The sequence below is a fragment of the Hemitrygon akajei genome, chromosome 18 (assembly GCF_048418815.1).
Source record: "Hemitrygon akajei chromosome 18, sHemAka1.3, whole genome shotgun sequence".
Lineage (NCBI taxonomy): Eukaryota > Metazoa > Chordata > Chondrichthyes > Myliobatiformes > Dasyatidae > Hemitrygon > Hemitrygon akajei.
Window position 1 is genome coordinate 3,700,487 of NC_133141.1, and position 13,384 is coordinate 3,713,870.

Consider the following 13,384-nt stretch of genomic DNA (forward strand, 5'->3'; position numbering starts at 1 on the left):
ATGTACCTATCCAAACTTCTCTTAAACATTGAAATCAAGCTCGCATGCACCAGCATCACTTGCACTGGCAACTCATTCCACACTCTCATGACCCTCTGAGTGAAGAAGTTTCTCTACCATTAAAACATTTCACCTTTCACCCTTAACCCATGACTGCTAGTTGTAGTCCCATCCAACCTCAGTGGAAAAAGCCTGACTGCATTTACCCTATCTATACCCTTCATAACTTTGTATACCTCTATCAAATCTCCTCTCAATCTTCTTGGAACTGTTCTTGAAATCCCAGAAATGATCATAAACATGCTGAATAGTTTTGTTATGGTTTTTGTCACAAATGTAACAGTGTTGATAGTGAGGAGGATAGTCCTAGCTTACAGAAAGGTATTAATCAATTGGTAAATTGCGCAGAGCAATGACAGGTGGAATTTAATCCCAAATGTGAGGAGATGCACTTTAGGAGTCCTAATAAAGGTAAACTTATAGAGCAAGGGTTCCCAACTTTTTTTTATGCCTTGGACCAATACCATTAAGCAACGGGTCTATGGACCCCAGGTTGGGAACCCCTGATATAGAATGACTGGGAATATTTTAGAAAACATCAAGGAACTGAAGACCTTGGCACACAAATCCATTCAGGTTAGAAACAGTTTGGTTCTCCCTCAAAAAGTGTCAAGGTGCGGCCGGGGATTGGTATGGTGGTGATGTATGATTTGGTACCTTGAGAACAAAGTTTGTGTTCGGCATCAAAAATAATGGCTTTGCTCTGCAGAAAATTTACTTGGAGCAAATTTCTGTTCATCTTGCTTTCTGGAGAATGAAATTTCTACTCAAATTCCTTCCAATTATTTTTAAATGAACTTGAAATTAAATCCTTTGGTTAACAAGTGGGGGTGACAGAGGGTGATGGTTTTGGTGGGACCTAATGGGAATGTGGGAAGGATAAAAAAAATGGGCCTAATGTAGAATTAGCAGAGTTAGTATAAATGGATGATTGATGGTCAGCACAAAATCAATGGGCCAAATAACCTGCTTCAGTGCTCTTTTAACCTATGATAATAATGATTTATTTGCAGAAGCAGTTTCTTCCCCTTCAATTATTCCATCACCAAAGTAGTACAAGATTATAATTTCCATAACATCTTTTTGTAAAATTCGTTGGAGGAAGCAAGGTACATTACTCCTAAATGTACATTGTAGATAAATTTCATTTATTTATGTATTTATTTATTGAGATACAGCACAGATTAGGCCCTTTCGGTTCTTCGAGCAGCACCGCCCAGCTATCACCAATTTATTCCTAGTCTAGTTGTGGGACAATTTACAATGACCAATTGACCTACCAACCTGCACATTTTTGGACTGTAGGAGGAAACTGGAGAACCTGGAGAAAATACGTGCAGTCACAAGGAGAACGTAGAAACTCTTTACGGGTAGCGGCAGGAATCGAACCCAGGTCACTGGTACTGTAAAGTGTTGTGCTGACCATTACATTACTATGCTTCTATGGACCAATGTTTTGTGAAACCTGAATCTAAACCACAGTTAACTTATCTGCAAGTTCTCTGAGTTCTTTCCCATGCATGAGTATTCCTCTACCTTATTCTTCCATGGCTACCTTCCTGTTGTACTCCTGAAACATATGCTCTAAACTAGTCAACGCAATGAGGAAATCAAAATAAAAAGTAACTTACTCCATTGCTCATGTCTACTTTATTCATGAGTCCAGGTGGCAAAACCCTGCCATTGGGTGCTGTCCCATTTTCAGTATCTTGTGAAACAACTCCATTCACTGTAACGGAGATGACTGGCTTGGTGTGTGGGACAGTCAGAGATGCTCGATGACTCCCTCCTTCCTCTCCCATGCTACACTCATCCTCGATGGGACCACTGTGGGAATCATCTTTTTTCTGTACACTGTCACTTGCGAGTGAGTAGTGGCTGCCGATCGGGTCTTTAGCAGAATGCAGCTGAAGGAATAAATGCACATTTCAACGTATTATTGGTATTGAACATGTCTTCATACACATGCTTCATAAAGTGAGAAGCCTCGATGCTGAGAATTGAGTTTGACCTGGTGCACCTAACTGGCACTGGGTAATGGAAACTAGGTACACATTAGTGGTCTCAGTAATCTGGAGATTAGAAGGATCCAAAGGGCCTTGACGGTCAGTGATTCATTTTAATCAGGGCAAGCAAGGGGAATTGAAAGGTTTAAGGTCCTGGGCTTGAGCATCAAGGGTTCAGGAATTAAGTGGCTGTCAGATTTGGGGTGGTAACTGGTGCAATTGTGGGAGAATAACCAAGGACGAAAGAGAAGAATAAGTCATTCATTACGTGCTACTGTGCCATGCAAAGACTTTGTTGTTGTGGGAATGTGCTACAGTTGTAATTCCTGAATAATTCAACTTAAATTCCTCTGAAATACTTCAAAAAGAATATTAATCAGAGAATTACATCATCCAATGTAAAATTGATGTGTAAATTGTGTCAGGGATAAAAGGATAACTGATGTCAGAAATCTTTGATTTGGTATCCAGAGTATTGGAAATGATAAGATGATAAGACCAGAAGACATAGAAGCCATATTAGGCCATTCCAGCCCATTGTGTCTGCTCTGCCATTTTATCATGGCTGATTTATTATCCTTCCCATTCTCCTGCCTTCTCCCCGTAACCTTTGATACCCTTACTAATTAAGAACCTATCAAACTCTTTTTTAAATATACCAAATGACTTGGCCTCCACAGCCATCCATGGCAATGAATTACACAGATTCACCACCCTCTGGCTAAAGACATTTCCCCTCAGCTCTGTTCTAAATGGACATCCCTCCATTCTGAGACAGTGCCTTCTAGTCCTACTGTCCCAGTGTAGGAAACATCCGCACCACGTCCACTTGATCTAGGCCTTTCAATATCCAGTAGGTTTTAGTGAGATTGCCCTTCCTAATTTTTTTGAACGCCAGTGAGTATGGGCCTAGAGCCATTAAACACCCCTCATACATTAACCTTTTCATTCCCGGAATCATTTTAATAAGTCTCCTCTGGACCCTCTCCAATTCCAGCACATTGTTTCTTAGATAAGGGGCCCTAAACTGGTCACAAAACTCCAAATGTGGTCTGACTAATGCCTTATAAAGTTTCAGCATCGTATCCTTGCTCTTATGTTCAAGTCCTTTCAAAAAGAATGCAAACATTGCACTTGCCTTCCTTACCGCTGACCCACCCGATAAGTTAACCTTAAGGAAATCCTGCATGAGTACTCCCAAGTTCCTTTGCCCCTCTGATTTCTGAATTAATTTCCCATTTAGAAAATATTCTACACCTTTAATCCTTCTACCAAGATGCATGACCATGCATTTCTTCACACTATATTCAATCTGCCACTTCTTTGCCCAATCTCCTAATCTGTCTAAATCCTTCTTCAAACTCCCTGCTTCCTCACTACTACCACCACCACGCATCTATCTTTGTATCATCTGAAAGCTTGGTCACAAAACTATCAGTTCCATCATCCAAATCATTGACATATATAATGTGAAAAGGAGTGGCCCCAACACCAACCCCTGGGGAACATCACTAGTCACAGGCAGCCAACCAGAAAAGATCCCCTTTATTCCCATTCTTTGCCTCCTGCCAGTCAGTCAATCTTCTATCCATCTTCGTATCTTTCCTGTAATACCATGGGTTCATATCAAAGGCCTTCTGAAAATCCAAGTACACAACATCCATTGACTCTCCTTTGTCTATCCTACCTGTTACGTCTTCAAAGAATTCAAATACATCTTCAGGCAAGATTTCCCCTCAAGTACCCCAAAATCTCATCTTTAATAATGGACATCTTTCCAAGCACTGAAGTCAGGCTCACTGGGTGACAATTTTATGTCTTTTGCCTCACTTCTTTCTTACATGACATTTGCAATTTCCCAGTCCTCAGGAACCAATCCAGAACCTCGCAAGTCTTGAAAGATTTCTACAAATGCCCCCACAATCTCTTCATTAATCTTTTCCAGAACTTCAGGTGTGTAGCACATGTAATCCATCTGAATTATCTACCTTCAGACCTTTCAGCTTCCCAAGCACCTTCTCCTTAGTATTAACAAGTACACTCCTATCTTTTTCCTGAAACTCTAGCATTTCAGGCACACTGCTAGTGTCTTCCACAGTGAAGACTGATACAAATTACTTATTAAGTTCATCTTCCATTTATTTATCCACCATTGCTACCTCTCCAGTCATTCTCCAGTGGTCCAATGTACATTCTTGTCTTATTTTTGCTCTGTATATATATCTAAAAAATGCTTCTGGTTTATAGAAGCATACTATAAACCAATACTCCTTTATAGTATTGGCTACCACCACCCCCTACAATTTAGTTTAAAGCTCTATGCACTGCTCTTCTTCAATTTTTCAGGACCTTGGCCCCAGCACGGTGCTGGTGGAGCCCAGTCCCTCAGAACAGCTCTCTCCTTCTCCAACACTGGTGCAAAATCCCATGAATTTATTTCCATTTCTCTCACACCAGTCCTTGAGCCTCTTATTAAACCAATCTTTAAGCCACATATTTAAGACCCGCTCCGAACCTTCATTCAAGTAAGAATCAATATTTAGAACATAGAAAGCCTACAGCACAATACAGGCCCTTCAGCCCACAAAGCTGTGCTGAATATGTCCTTACTTTAGAACTACCTAGGCTTATCCATAGCCCTCTATTTTTCTAAGCAGCATATACCTGTCCAAGAGTCTCTTAAAAGACCCTCTTGTATCCGCCACCACCACCGCCGTCGGCAGCCTATTCCACGCACTCACCACTCTCTGCATAAAAAACTTACCCCTGACATCTCCTCTGTACTTACTCCCAAGCACCTTAAAACTATGCCCTTTCATTGCTATCCATTTCAGCCTCTGACTATCCACACAATCAATGCCTCTTATTACCTTTTATACCTCTATCAGGTCACCTCTCATTCTCCATTGCTCCAAGGAGAAAAGGCTGAGTTCACTCAACCTATTCTCATAAGGCATGCTCCCCAATCCAGGCAACATCCTTGTAAATCTCCTTTGCACCCTTTCTATGGTTTCCACGTCCTTCCTGTAGTGAGGAGACCAGAAATGAGCGCAGCACTTCAAGTGGGGTCTGACCAGGGTCCTATATAGCTGCAACATTACCTCTCAGCTCTTAAACTCAATCCCACGATTGATGAAAACCAATGCACCGTATGCCTTCTTAACCACAGACTCAACAAGCGTAGCAGCTTTGAGTATCCTATGGACTCAGACCTCAAGATCCCTCTGATCCTCCACACTGCCAAGAGTCTTGCTAGTAATGCTATATTCTGCCATCATATTTGACCTACAAAATGAACCACCTCATACCTATCTGAGTTGAACTCCATCTGCCACTTCTCAGCCAGTTTTGCATCCTATCAATATCCCACTGTAACCTCTGACAGCCATCCACGCTATCTACAACACCCCCAACCTTTGTGTCATCAGCAAACTTATTAACCCATCACTCCACTTCCTCATCCAGGTCATTTATAAAAATCACGAAGAGTAAGGTTCCCAGAACAGATCCCTGAGGCACTCCACTGGTGACTGATTTCCATGCAGAATATGACCCATCAACAACCACTCTTTGCCTTCTGTGGGTAAGCCAGTTCTGGATCTACAAAGCAACATCTCCTTGGATCCCATGCCTCCTTTCTTTCTCAATAAGCCTTGCATGGGGTACCTTATCAAATGCCTTGCTAAAATCCATATACACTACATCTACGGTTCTACCCTCATCAATGAGTTTAGTCACATCCTCAAAAAACTTCAATCTGGCTCGTAAAGCACGACCTACCCTTGACAAAGCCGTGTTGACTATTCCTAATCATATATGCCTCTCCAAATGTTCATAAATCCTGCCTCTCAGGATCTTCTCCATCAACTTACCAACCAGTGAAGTAAGACTCACTGATCTGTAATTTCCTGGGCTCTCTCTACTCCCTTTCTTGACTAAGGGAAAAACATCTGCAACCCTCCAATCCTTGCGAACCTCTCCTGTCCCCATTGATGATGCAAAGATCATCACCAGAGGCTCAGCAATCTCCTCCCTCATCTCCCACAGTAGACTGGGGTACATCCTGTCCGGTCCTGGTGACTTGTCCAACTTGATGCTTTCCAAAAGCTCCAGCACATCCTATTCCTTAATATCTACATGCTCAAGCTTTTCAGTCCGCTGCATGTCATCCCTATAATCGTCAGCAGCTTTCCTGTAGTGAATACTGAAGCAAAGTATTCATTAAGTACCTCTGCCATCTCCTCCGGTTCCATACACATTTTTCCACTGTCACACTTGATTGGTCCTATTCTTTCACGTCGTATCCTCTTGCTTTTCACATATTTGTAGAATACCTTGGGATTTTCCTTAATCCTGTCCGCCAAGGCCATCTCATGGCCCCTTCTGGCTCTCCTAATTTCATTCTTAAGCTCCTTCCTGCTAGCCTTATAATCTTCTAGATCTCTATCATTACCTAGGTTTTTGAACCTTTCGTAAGCTCTTCTTTTCTTCTTGACTAGATTTACAACAGCCTTTGTACCCCATGGTTCCTGTACCCTACCATCCTTTCCCTGTCTCTTTAGAATGTACCTATGCAGAACTCCACGCAAATATCCCCTGAACATTTGCCACATTCCTTCTCTACGTTTCCCTGAGAACATCTGTTTCCAATTTATGCTTCCAAGTTCCTGCCTGATAGCCTCATATTTCCCCTTATCCCAATTAAAGGCTTTTCTAACTTGTCTGTTCCTATCCCTCTCCAGTGCTGTGGTAAAGGAGATAGAATTGTGATCACTATCTCCAAAATGCTCTCCCACTGAGAGATCTGACACCTGACCAGGTTCATTTCCCAATACCAGATCAAGTACAGAAGGCTTGTAGGCTTATCTACATATTGTGTCAAGAAACCATCCTGAACACACCTAACAAACTCCACCCCATCTAAACCCCTCACTCTAGGGAGATGCCAATCAATATCTGGGAAATTAAAATCTCCCACCATGACAACCCTGTTATTATTACACCTTTCCAGGATCTGTCTCCCTATCTGCTCCTCAATGTCTCTGTTACTGTTGGGAGGTCTATACACCCAGTAGAGTTATTGACCCCATCCTGTTCCTAACTTCCACCCACAGAAACTCCGTAGACAATCCCTCCATGACTTCCTCCTCAGATCAGCAGTGCCATGCCCCCACCTCTTTTGCCTCCTTCCCTGTCCTTTCTGAAACATTTAAAGCCTGGCACTTGAAGTAGCCATTCTTGCCCCTGCACCATCCAAGTCTCTGTAACAGAAACATAGAAAATAGGTGCAGGAGTAGGCCATTCGGCCCTTCGAGCCTGCACCGCCATTCAGTATGATCATGGCTGATCATCCAACTCAGAACCCTGTACCTGCTTTCTCTCCATACCCCCCGATCCCTTTAGCCACAAGGGCCATATCTAACTTCCTCTTAAATATAGCCAATGAACCGGCCTCAACTGTTTCCTGTGGCAGAGAATTCCACAGATTCACCACTCTCTGTGTGAAGCAGTTTTTCCTCATCTCGGTCCTAAAAGGCTTCCCCTTTATCCTTAAACTGTGAACCCTCGTTCTGGACTTCCCCAACATCAGAAACAATCTTCCTGCATCTAGCCTGTCCAATCCCTTTAGAATTTTATACATTTCAATAAGTTACCCCCTCAATCTTCTAAATTCCAATGAGTATAAGCCTAGTCTATCCAGTCTTTCTTCATATGAAAGTCCTGCCATCCCAGGAATCAATCTGGTGAACCTTCTCTGTACTCCCTCTATGGCAAGAATGTCTTTCCTCAGATTAGGGGACCAAAACTGCACGCAATATTCTAGGTGCGGTCTCACCAAGGCCTTGTACAACTGCAGTAGAACCTCCCTGCTCCTGTACTCAAATCCTTTTGCTATGAATGCCAACATACCATTTGCTTTTTTCACCGCCTGCTGTACCTGCATGCCCACCTTCAATGACTGGTGTACAATGACACCCAGGTCTCATTGCACCTCCCCTTTTCCTAATCGGCCACTGTTCAGATAATAATCTGTTTTCCTGTTCTTGCAACCAAAGTGGATAACCTCACATTTATCCACATTAAATTGCATCTGCCATGAATTTGCCCACTCACCTAACCTATCCAAGTCTCCCTGCATCCTCTTAGCATCCTCCTCACAGCTAACACCGCTGCTCAGCTTCGTGTCATCCGCAAACTTGGAGATGCTGCATTTAATTCCCTCATCTAAATCATTAATATATATTGTAAACAACTGGGGTCCCAGTACTGAGCCTTGCGGTACCCCACTAGTCACTGCCTGCCATTCTGAAAAGGTCCCGTTTACTCCCACTCTTTGCTTCCTGTCTGCCAACCAATTCTCTATCCACATCAATACCATACCCCCAATACCATGTGCTTTAAGTTTGCACACTAATCTCCTGTGTGGGACCTTGTCAAAAGCCTTTTGAAAATCTAAATATACCACATCCACTGGCTCTCCCCTATCCACTCTACTAGTTACATCTTCAAAAAATTCTATAAGATTCATCAGACATGATTTTCCTTTCACAAATCCATGCTGACTTTGTCTGATGATTTCACCTCTTTCCAAATGTGCTGTTATCACATCTTTGATAACCGACTCTAGCATTTTCCCCACCACCGATGTCAGACTCACTGGTCTATAATTCCCTGGTTTTTCTCTCCCTCCTTTTTTAAAAAGTGGGGTTACATTAGCCACCCTCCAATCCTCAGGAACTAATCCAGAATCTAAGGAGTTTTGAAAAATTATCACTAATGCATCCACTATTTCTTGGGCTACTTCCTTAAGCACTCTGGGATGCAGACCATCTGGCCCTGGGGATTAATCTGCCTTTAATCCCTTCAATTTACCTAACACCACTTCCCTACTAACATGTATTTCCCTCAGTTCCTCCATCTCACTAGACCCTCGGTCCCTTACTATTTCCGGAAGATTATTTATATCCTCCTTAGTGAAGACAGAACCAAAGTAGTTATTCAATTGGTCTGCCAAGTCTTTGTTCCCTATGATCAATTCACCTGTTTCTGACTGTAAAGGACCTACATTTGTCTTGACCAATCTTTTTCTTTTCACGTATCTATAAAAGCTTTTACAGTCAGTTTTTATGTTCCCTGCCAGCTTTCTCTCATAATCTTTTTTCCTTTTCCTAATTAAGCCCTTTGTCCTCCTCTGCTGGTCTCTGAATTTCTCCCAGTCCTCAGGTGTGCCGCTTTTTTTTGCTAATTTATATGTTTCTTCTTTGGACTTGATACTATCCCTAATTTCCCTTGTCAGCCATGGGTGCACTACCTTGCCTGGTTTATTCTTTTGCCAAACTGGGATGAACAATTGTTGTAGTTCATCCATGCGATCTTTAAATGCTTGCCATTGCATATCCACTGTCAATCCTTTAAGTATCATTTACATAAGAGATAGGAGCAGGAGTAGGCCAATCGGCCCCTCAAGCCTGCTCCGCCATTCAACAAGATCGTGGCTGATCCAATCTTAACTCTAGTTTTCACCGAATCCCACAAGGCAACAGTGCCAACCAACAGGGCACCATGCCGCCCATTTTATTTTATTATTCATCCCGCCCAAACCCATGTGATCACCCGGGGAAAAAAACCGAGTTGCCAATTGAGGAGAAAAAAATCTGGAAAATTCCTCTCCGACCCATCCAGGCTATCGAAAACTGGTCCATGAGATCACATGGTTGATCCAAACCTAGCCTCATGTCCACTTACCTGCTCGCTCACCGTATCCCCTAATGCCATTTTTATCCAGGAAAATGTCTATCTCCGTTTTGAATTTATTGAGTGTAGTAGCTTCCACAGCTCTCTGGGGCAGTAAATTCCACAGCCCCACTACCCTCTGAGTGAAGAAATTTCTCCGCATCTCAGTCCTGGAACGGCATCCCCTTATTTTAAGATTATGCCCCCTAGTCCTAGTTTCACCCATCATTGGGAACATTCTCCCCGCATCCACCTGATCAAGCCCCTTCACAATCTTATATGTTTCAATAAGATCGCCTCTCATTCTTCGGAACTCCAATGAGTAGAGTCCCAATCTACTCAACCTCTCATCATACATCAACCCACCCATCCCCGGAATTAACCTAGTGAACTTTCTCTGCACTGCCTCGAGAGCCAGTATGTCCTTTCTTAAATATGGACACCAGAACTGCACGCGGTACTCCAGGTGTGGTCTCACCAATACCCAGTACAACTGCAGTAAGACCTCCCTGTTCTTATACTCCATCCCCCTAGCAATAAAAGCCAGCATTCCATTGGCCTTCTTGACCACCTGCTGCACTTGCATACTAACTTTTTGTGTTTCCTGCACCAGGACCCCCAGATCCCTTTGCACAGAAACACTTTCCAGTTTCTCTCCATTTAGATAATAACTTGCTCTATTATTTTTCCTGCCAAAGTGCAAGACCTCACACTTGTCAGTATTATATTTCATCTGCCAAATGTCTGCCCAACCACTCAGCCTATCTATGTCCCCCTGCAGGGTTTCAATGTCCTCCGCACTCATTACACTCCCTCCCATCTTTGTGTCATCAGCAAACTTCGATACGTTGCACTTAGTCCCTTTCTCCAAATCATTAATATAGATTGTAAAGAGTTGGGGTCCCAACACCGACCCCTGCGGAACACCACTAGTCACCAACTGCCAGTCTGAAAATAAACCATTTATCCCAACTCTCTGTTTTCTGTTAGAAAGCCAATCCTCCACCCATGCCAGAATATTATCCCCAATCCCATGATTTTTTACTTTAAGTAATAATCTTTGGTGTGGCACCTTGTCAAATGCCTTTTGGAAGTCCAAATACACCACATCCACTGGTTCCCCTTTATCTACCGTATATGTTATGTCCTCAAAGAACTCCAACAAATTTGTCAAACATGACTTCCCTTTTGTAAAGCCATGCTGACTTTGTTCTATTAAGCTATGTTTATCCAAATGCCCTGTTACTGTTTCCTTAATTATCGATTCCAACATTTTGCCAACCACAGATGTTAGGCTAACTGGCCTATAATTCCCAGCCTTCTGTCTATTGCCCTTTTTAAATAAAGGAGTTACGTTAGCATTTTTCCAGTCTGCCGGGACCATTGCCGAGTCCAGTGAGTTTTGAAAAATTATCACTAATGCATCCACAATCCCGACCGCCACTTCCCTTAAGACCCTAGGATGCAAGCCATCCGGTCCAGGGGATTTATCCACCTTCAGTCCCATTAATTTATCAAGTACCATTTCCTTGGTGATTTGAATCGTAGTTAGCTTCTCTCCCCCTAGAGCCCCCTGTTTATCCAGTGTTGGGATATTTTGAGTGTCCTCTACTGTAAAAACTGATACAAAATATTTGTTCAGCGTTTCCGCCATCTCCATGTCCCCTACCATTAATTTCCCGGTCTCATCTTCTAGGGGACCAACATTTACTTTAGCCACCCTTTTTCTTTTTATGTAACTATAAATACTCTTACTATCTGCTTTTATGTTTTTCGCCAATTTACTTTCATAATCTATCTTCCCCTTCTTAATCAATCTTTTTGTTATTTGCTGCTGATCTTTAAAAGCTTCTCGATCTTCAATCTTCCCACTAGATTTAGCTACCTTATATAACTTTCTTTTTAGTCGTATACTTTATTTCTTTACTTAGCCACGGATAACTATTTTTTCTTTTACACCCTTTTTTCTTCAGTGGAATATATTTTTCTTGATAGTTGTAAAATAACTCCTTAAATATACACCATTGATCAAGTACTGATCTACCCTTTAATCTATTTTCCCAATCCATCTTAAGCAATTCCGCTCTCATACCATCATAGTCTCCTTTATTTAAGCTCAGTACGCTTGTTTGAGATCAAACCCTCTCATCCTCTAATTGAATATGGAATTCGACCATGTTATGGTCACTCATTCCAAGGGGATCCTTTGCTAGGACATTTTTTATTAGTCCTGTCTCATTACACAGGACCAGATCTAAGACTGCTTGCCCCCTTGTCGGCTCAGTAACGTATTGTTCAAGGAACCCATCCCGAATACACTCATTAAACTCTTCTTCAAGGCTGCCGTGTCCGACTTGATTAGTCCAGTCAATATGAAAGTTAAAATCCCCCATAATTATAGCTGTTCCCTTATTACAAGCCCCAACTATTTTCTGATTTATGCTCTGACCAACTGAGTTACAGCTGTTTGGAGGCCTATAGACTACTCCCACCACTGCTTTTTTCCCTTTACTATTTCTTATTTCTACCCAAATTGTTTCGTTATCCTGATCCTTTGAGCCAATATCATTTCGCTTTATTGCAGTGATTTCTTGCTTTATTAACATAGCCACCCCACCTCCTTTTCCTTCTTGCCTGTCTCTCCTAATTGTCGAATACCCTTGTATGTTTAATTCCCAGTCCTGGTCACCCTGCAGCCATGTTTCCGTAATTGCCACAATATCATAACCATACGTAATTATTTGTACCGTCAACTCATCAATTTTATTCCTAATACTACGTGCATTCAAATAAAGGACTTTCAAATATGTTTGACACTTATTTCCTACCTTTTGCTTTTGTACAACTTTACGCTTATCTCCGTACATTCTTTCCCCTCCTGACACACTCTTTTTATTCCTCCACTTTTACCTACATCCATTACCTTCTCCATTGTCTTTTTAATTATTTGCTCTCTAGAATCCTCCCCCCCCCCACTAGTTAGTTTAAAGACCTCTCTGCAGCCCTAGTTATATGATTCGCCAGGACACTAACCCCAGCCCGGTTCAGGTGAAGCCCGTCCCTCCGGAACAGTTCTCTCCTGTCCCAGTACTGGTGCCAGTGTCCCAAGAAGCAAAACCCACTTCTCCCACACCAGTCTTTGAGCCACGCGTTTAACTCCCTAATTTTATTTAACCTAGCCAAATTTGCTCGTGGCTCAGGTAATAATCCAGAGATTATTACCCTTGAGGTTCTGTTTTTTAATTTGACCCCTAGCTGCTCATAATCCTGTAACAGAACCTTCTTCCTTGTCCTATCTATGTTATTAGTACCGACATGTACTAAGACAACCGGATCCTCCCCCTCCCACTGCAAGTTTCTCTCCAGCCCAGAAGAGATGTCCTTAACCCTGGCACCAGGCATTTGCCAGTCTATCTTAGCTAATTCACGTCTCATACCTTCAAAATTACCCTTCTTTAAGTTCAGAACCTTTGTTTCTGAATTAACTATGTCACTCTCCATCTTAATGAAGAATTCCACCATATTATGGTCACTCTTACCCAAGGGGCCTCGCATGACAAGATTGCTAACTAACCCTTCCTCAT

General features: G+C 42.3%; 1 protein-coding gene across 1 annotated transcript in view; it reads right to left on the reverse strand.

Moving 5' to 3' along the window:
- LOC140741032 (sodium channel protein type 4 subunit alpha-like) overlaps positions 1-13,384 on the reverse strand; it is a 217,281-nt gene that overhangs the window by 71,864 nt on the left and 132,033 nt on the right. Inside the window, exon 11 of the mRNA XM_073070669.1 lies at positions 1,692-1,967. Coding sequence (XP_072926770.1) covers positions 1,692-1,967 — 276 coding nt within the window. The remainder of the gene's footprint in view (positions 1-1,691; positions 1,968-13,384) is intronic.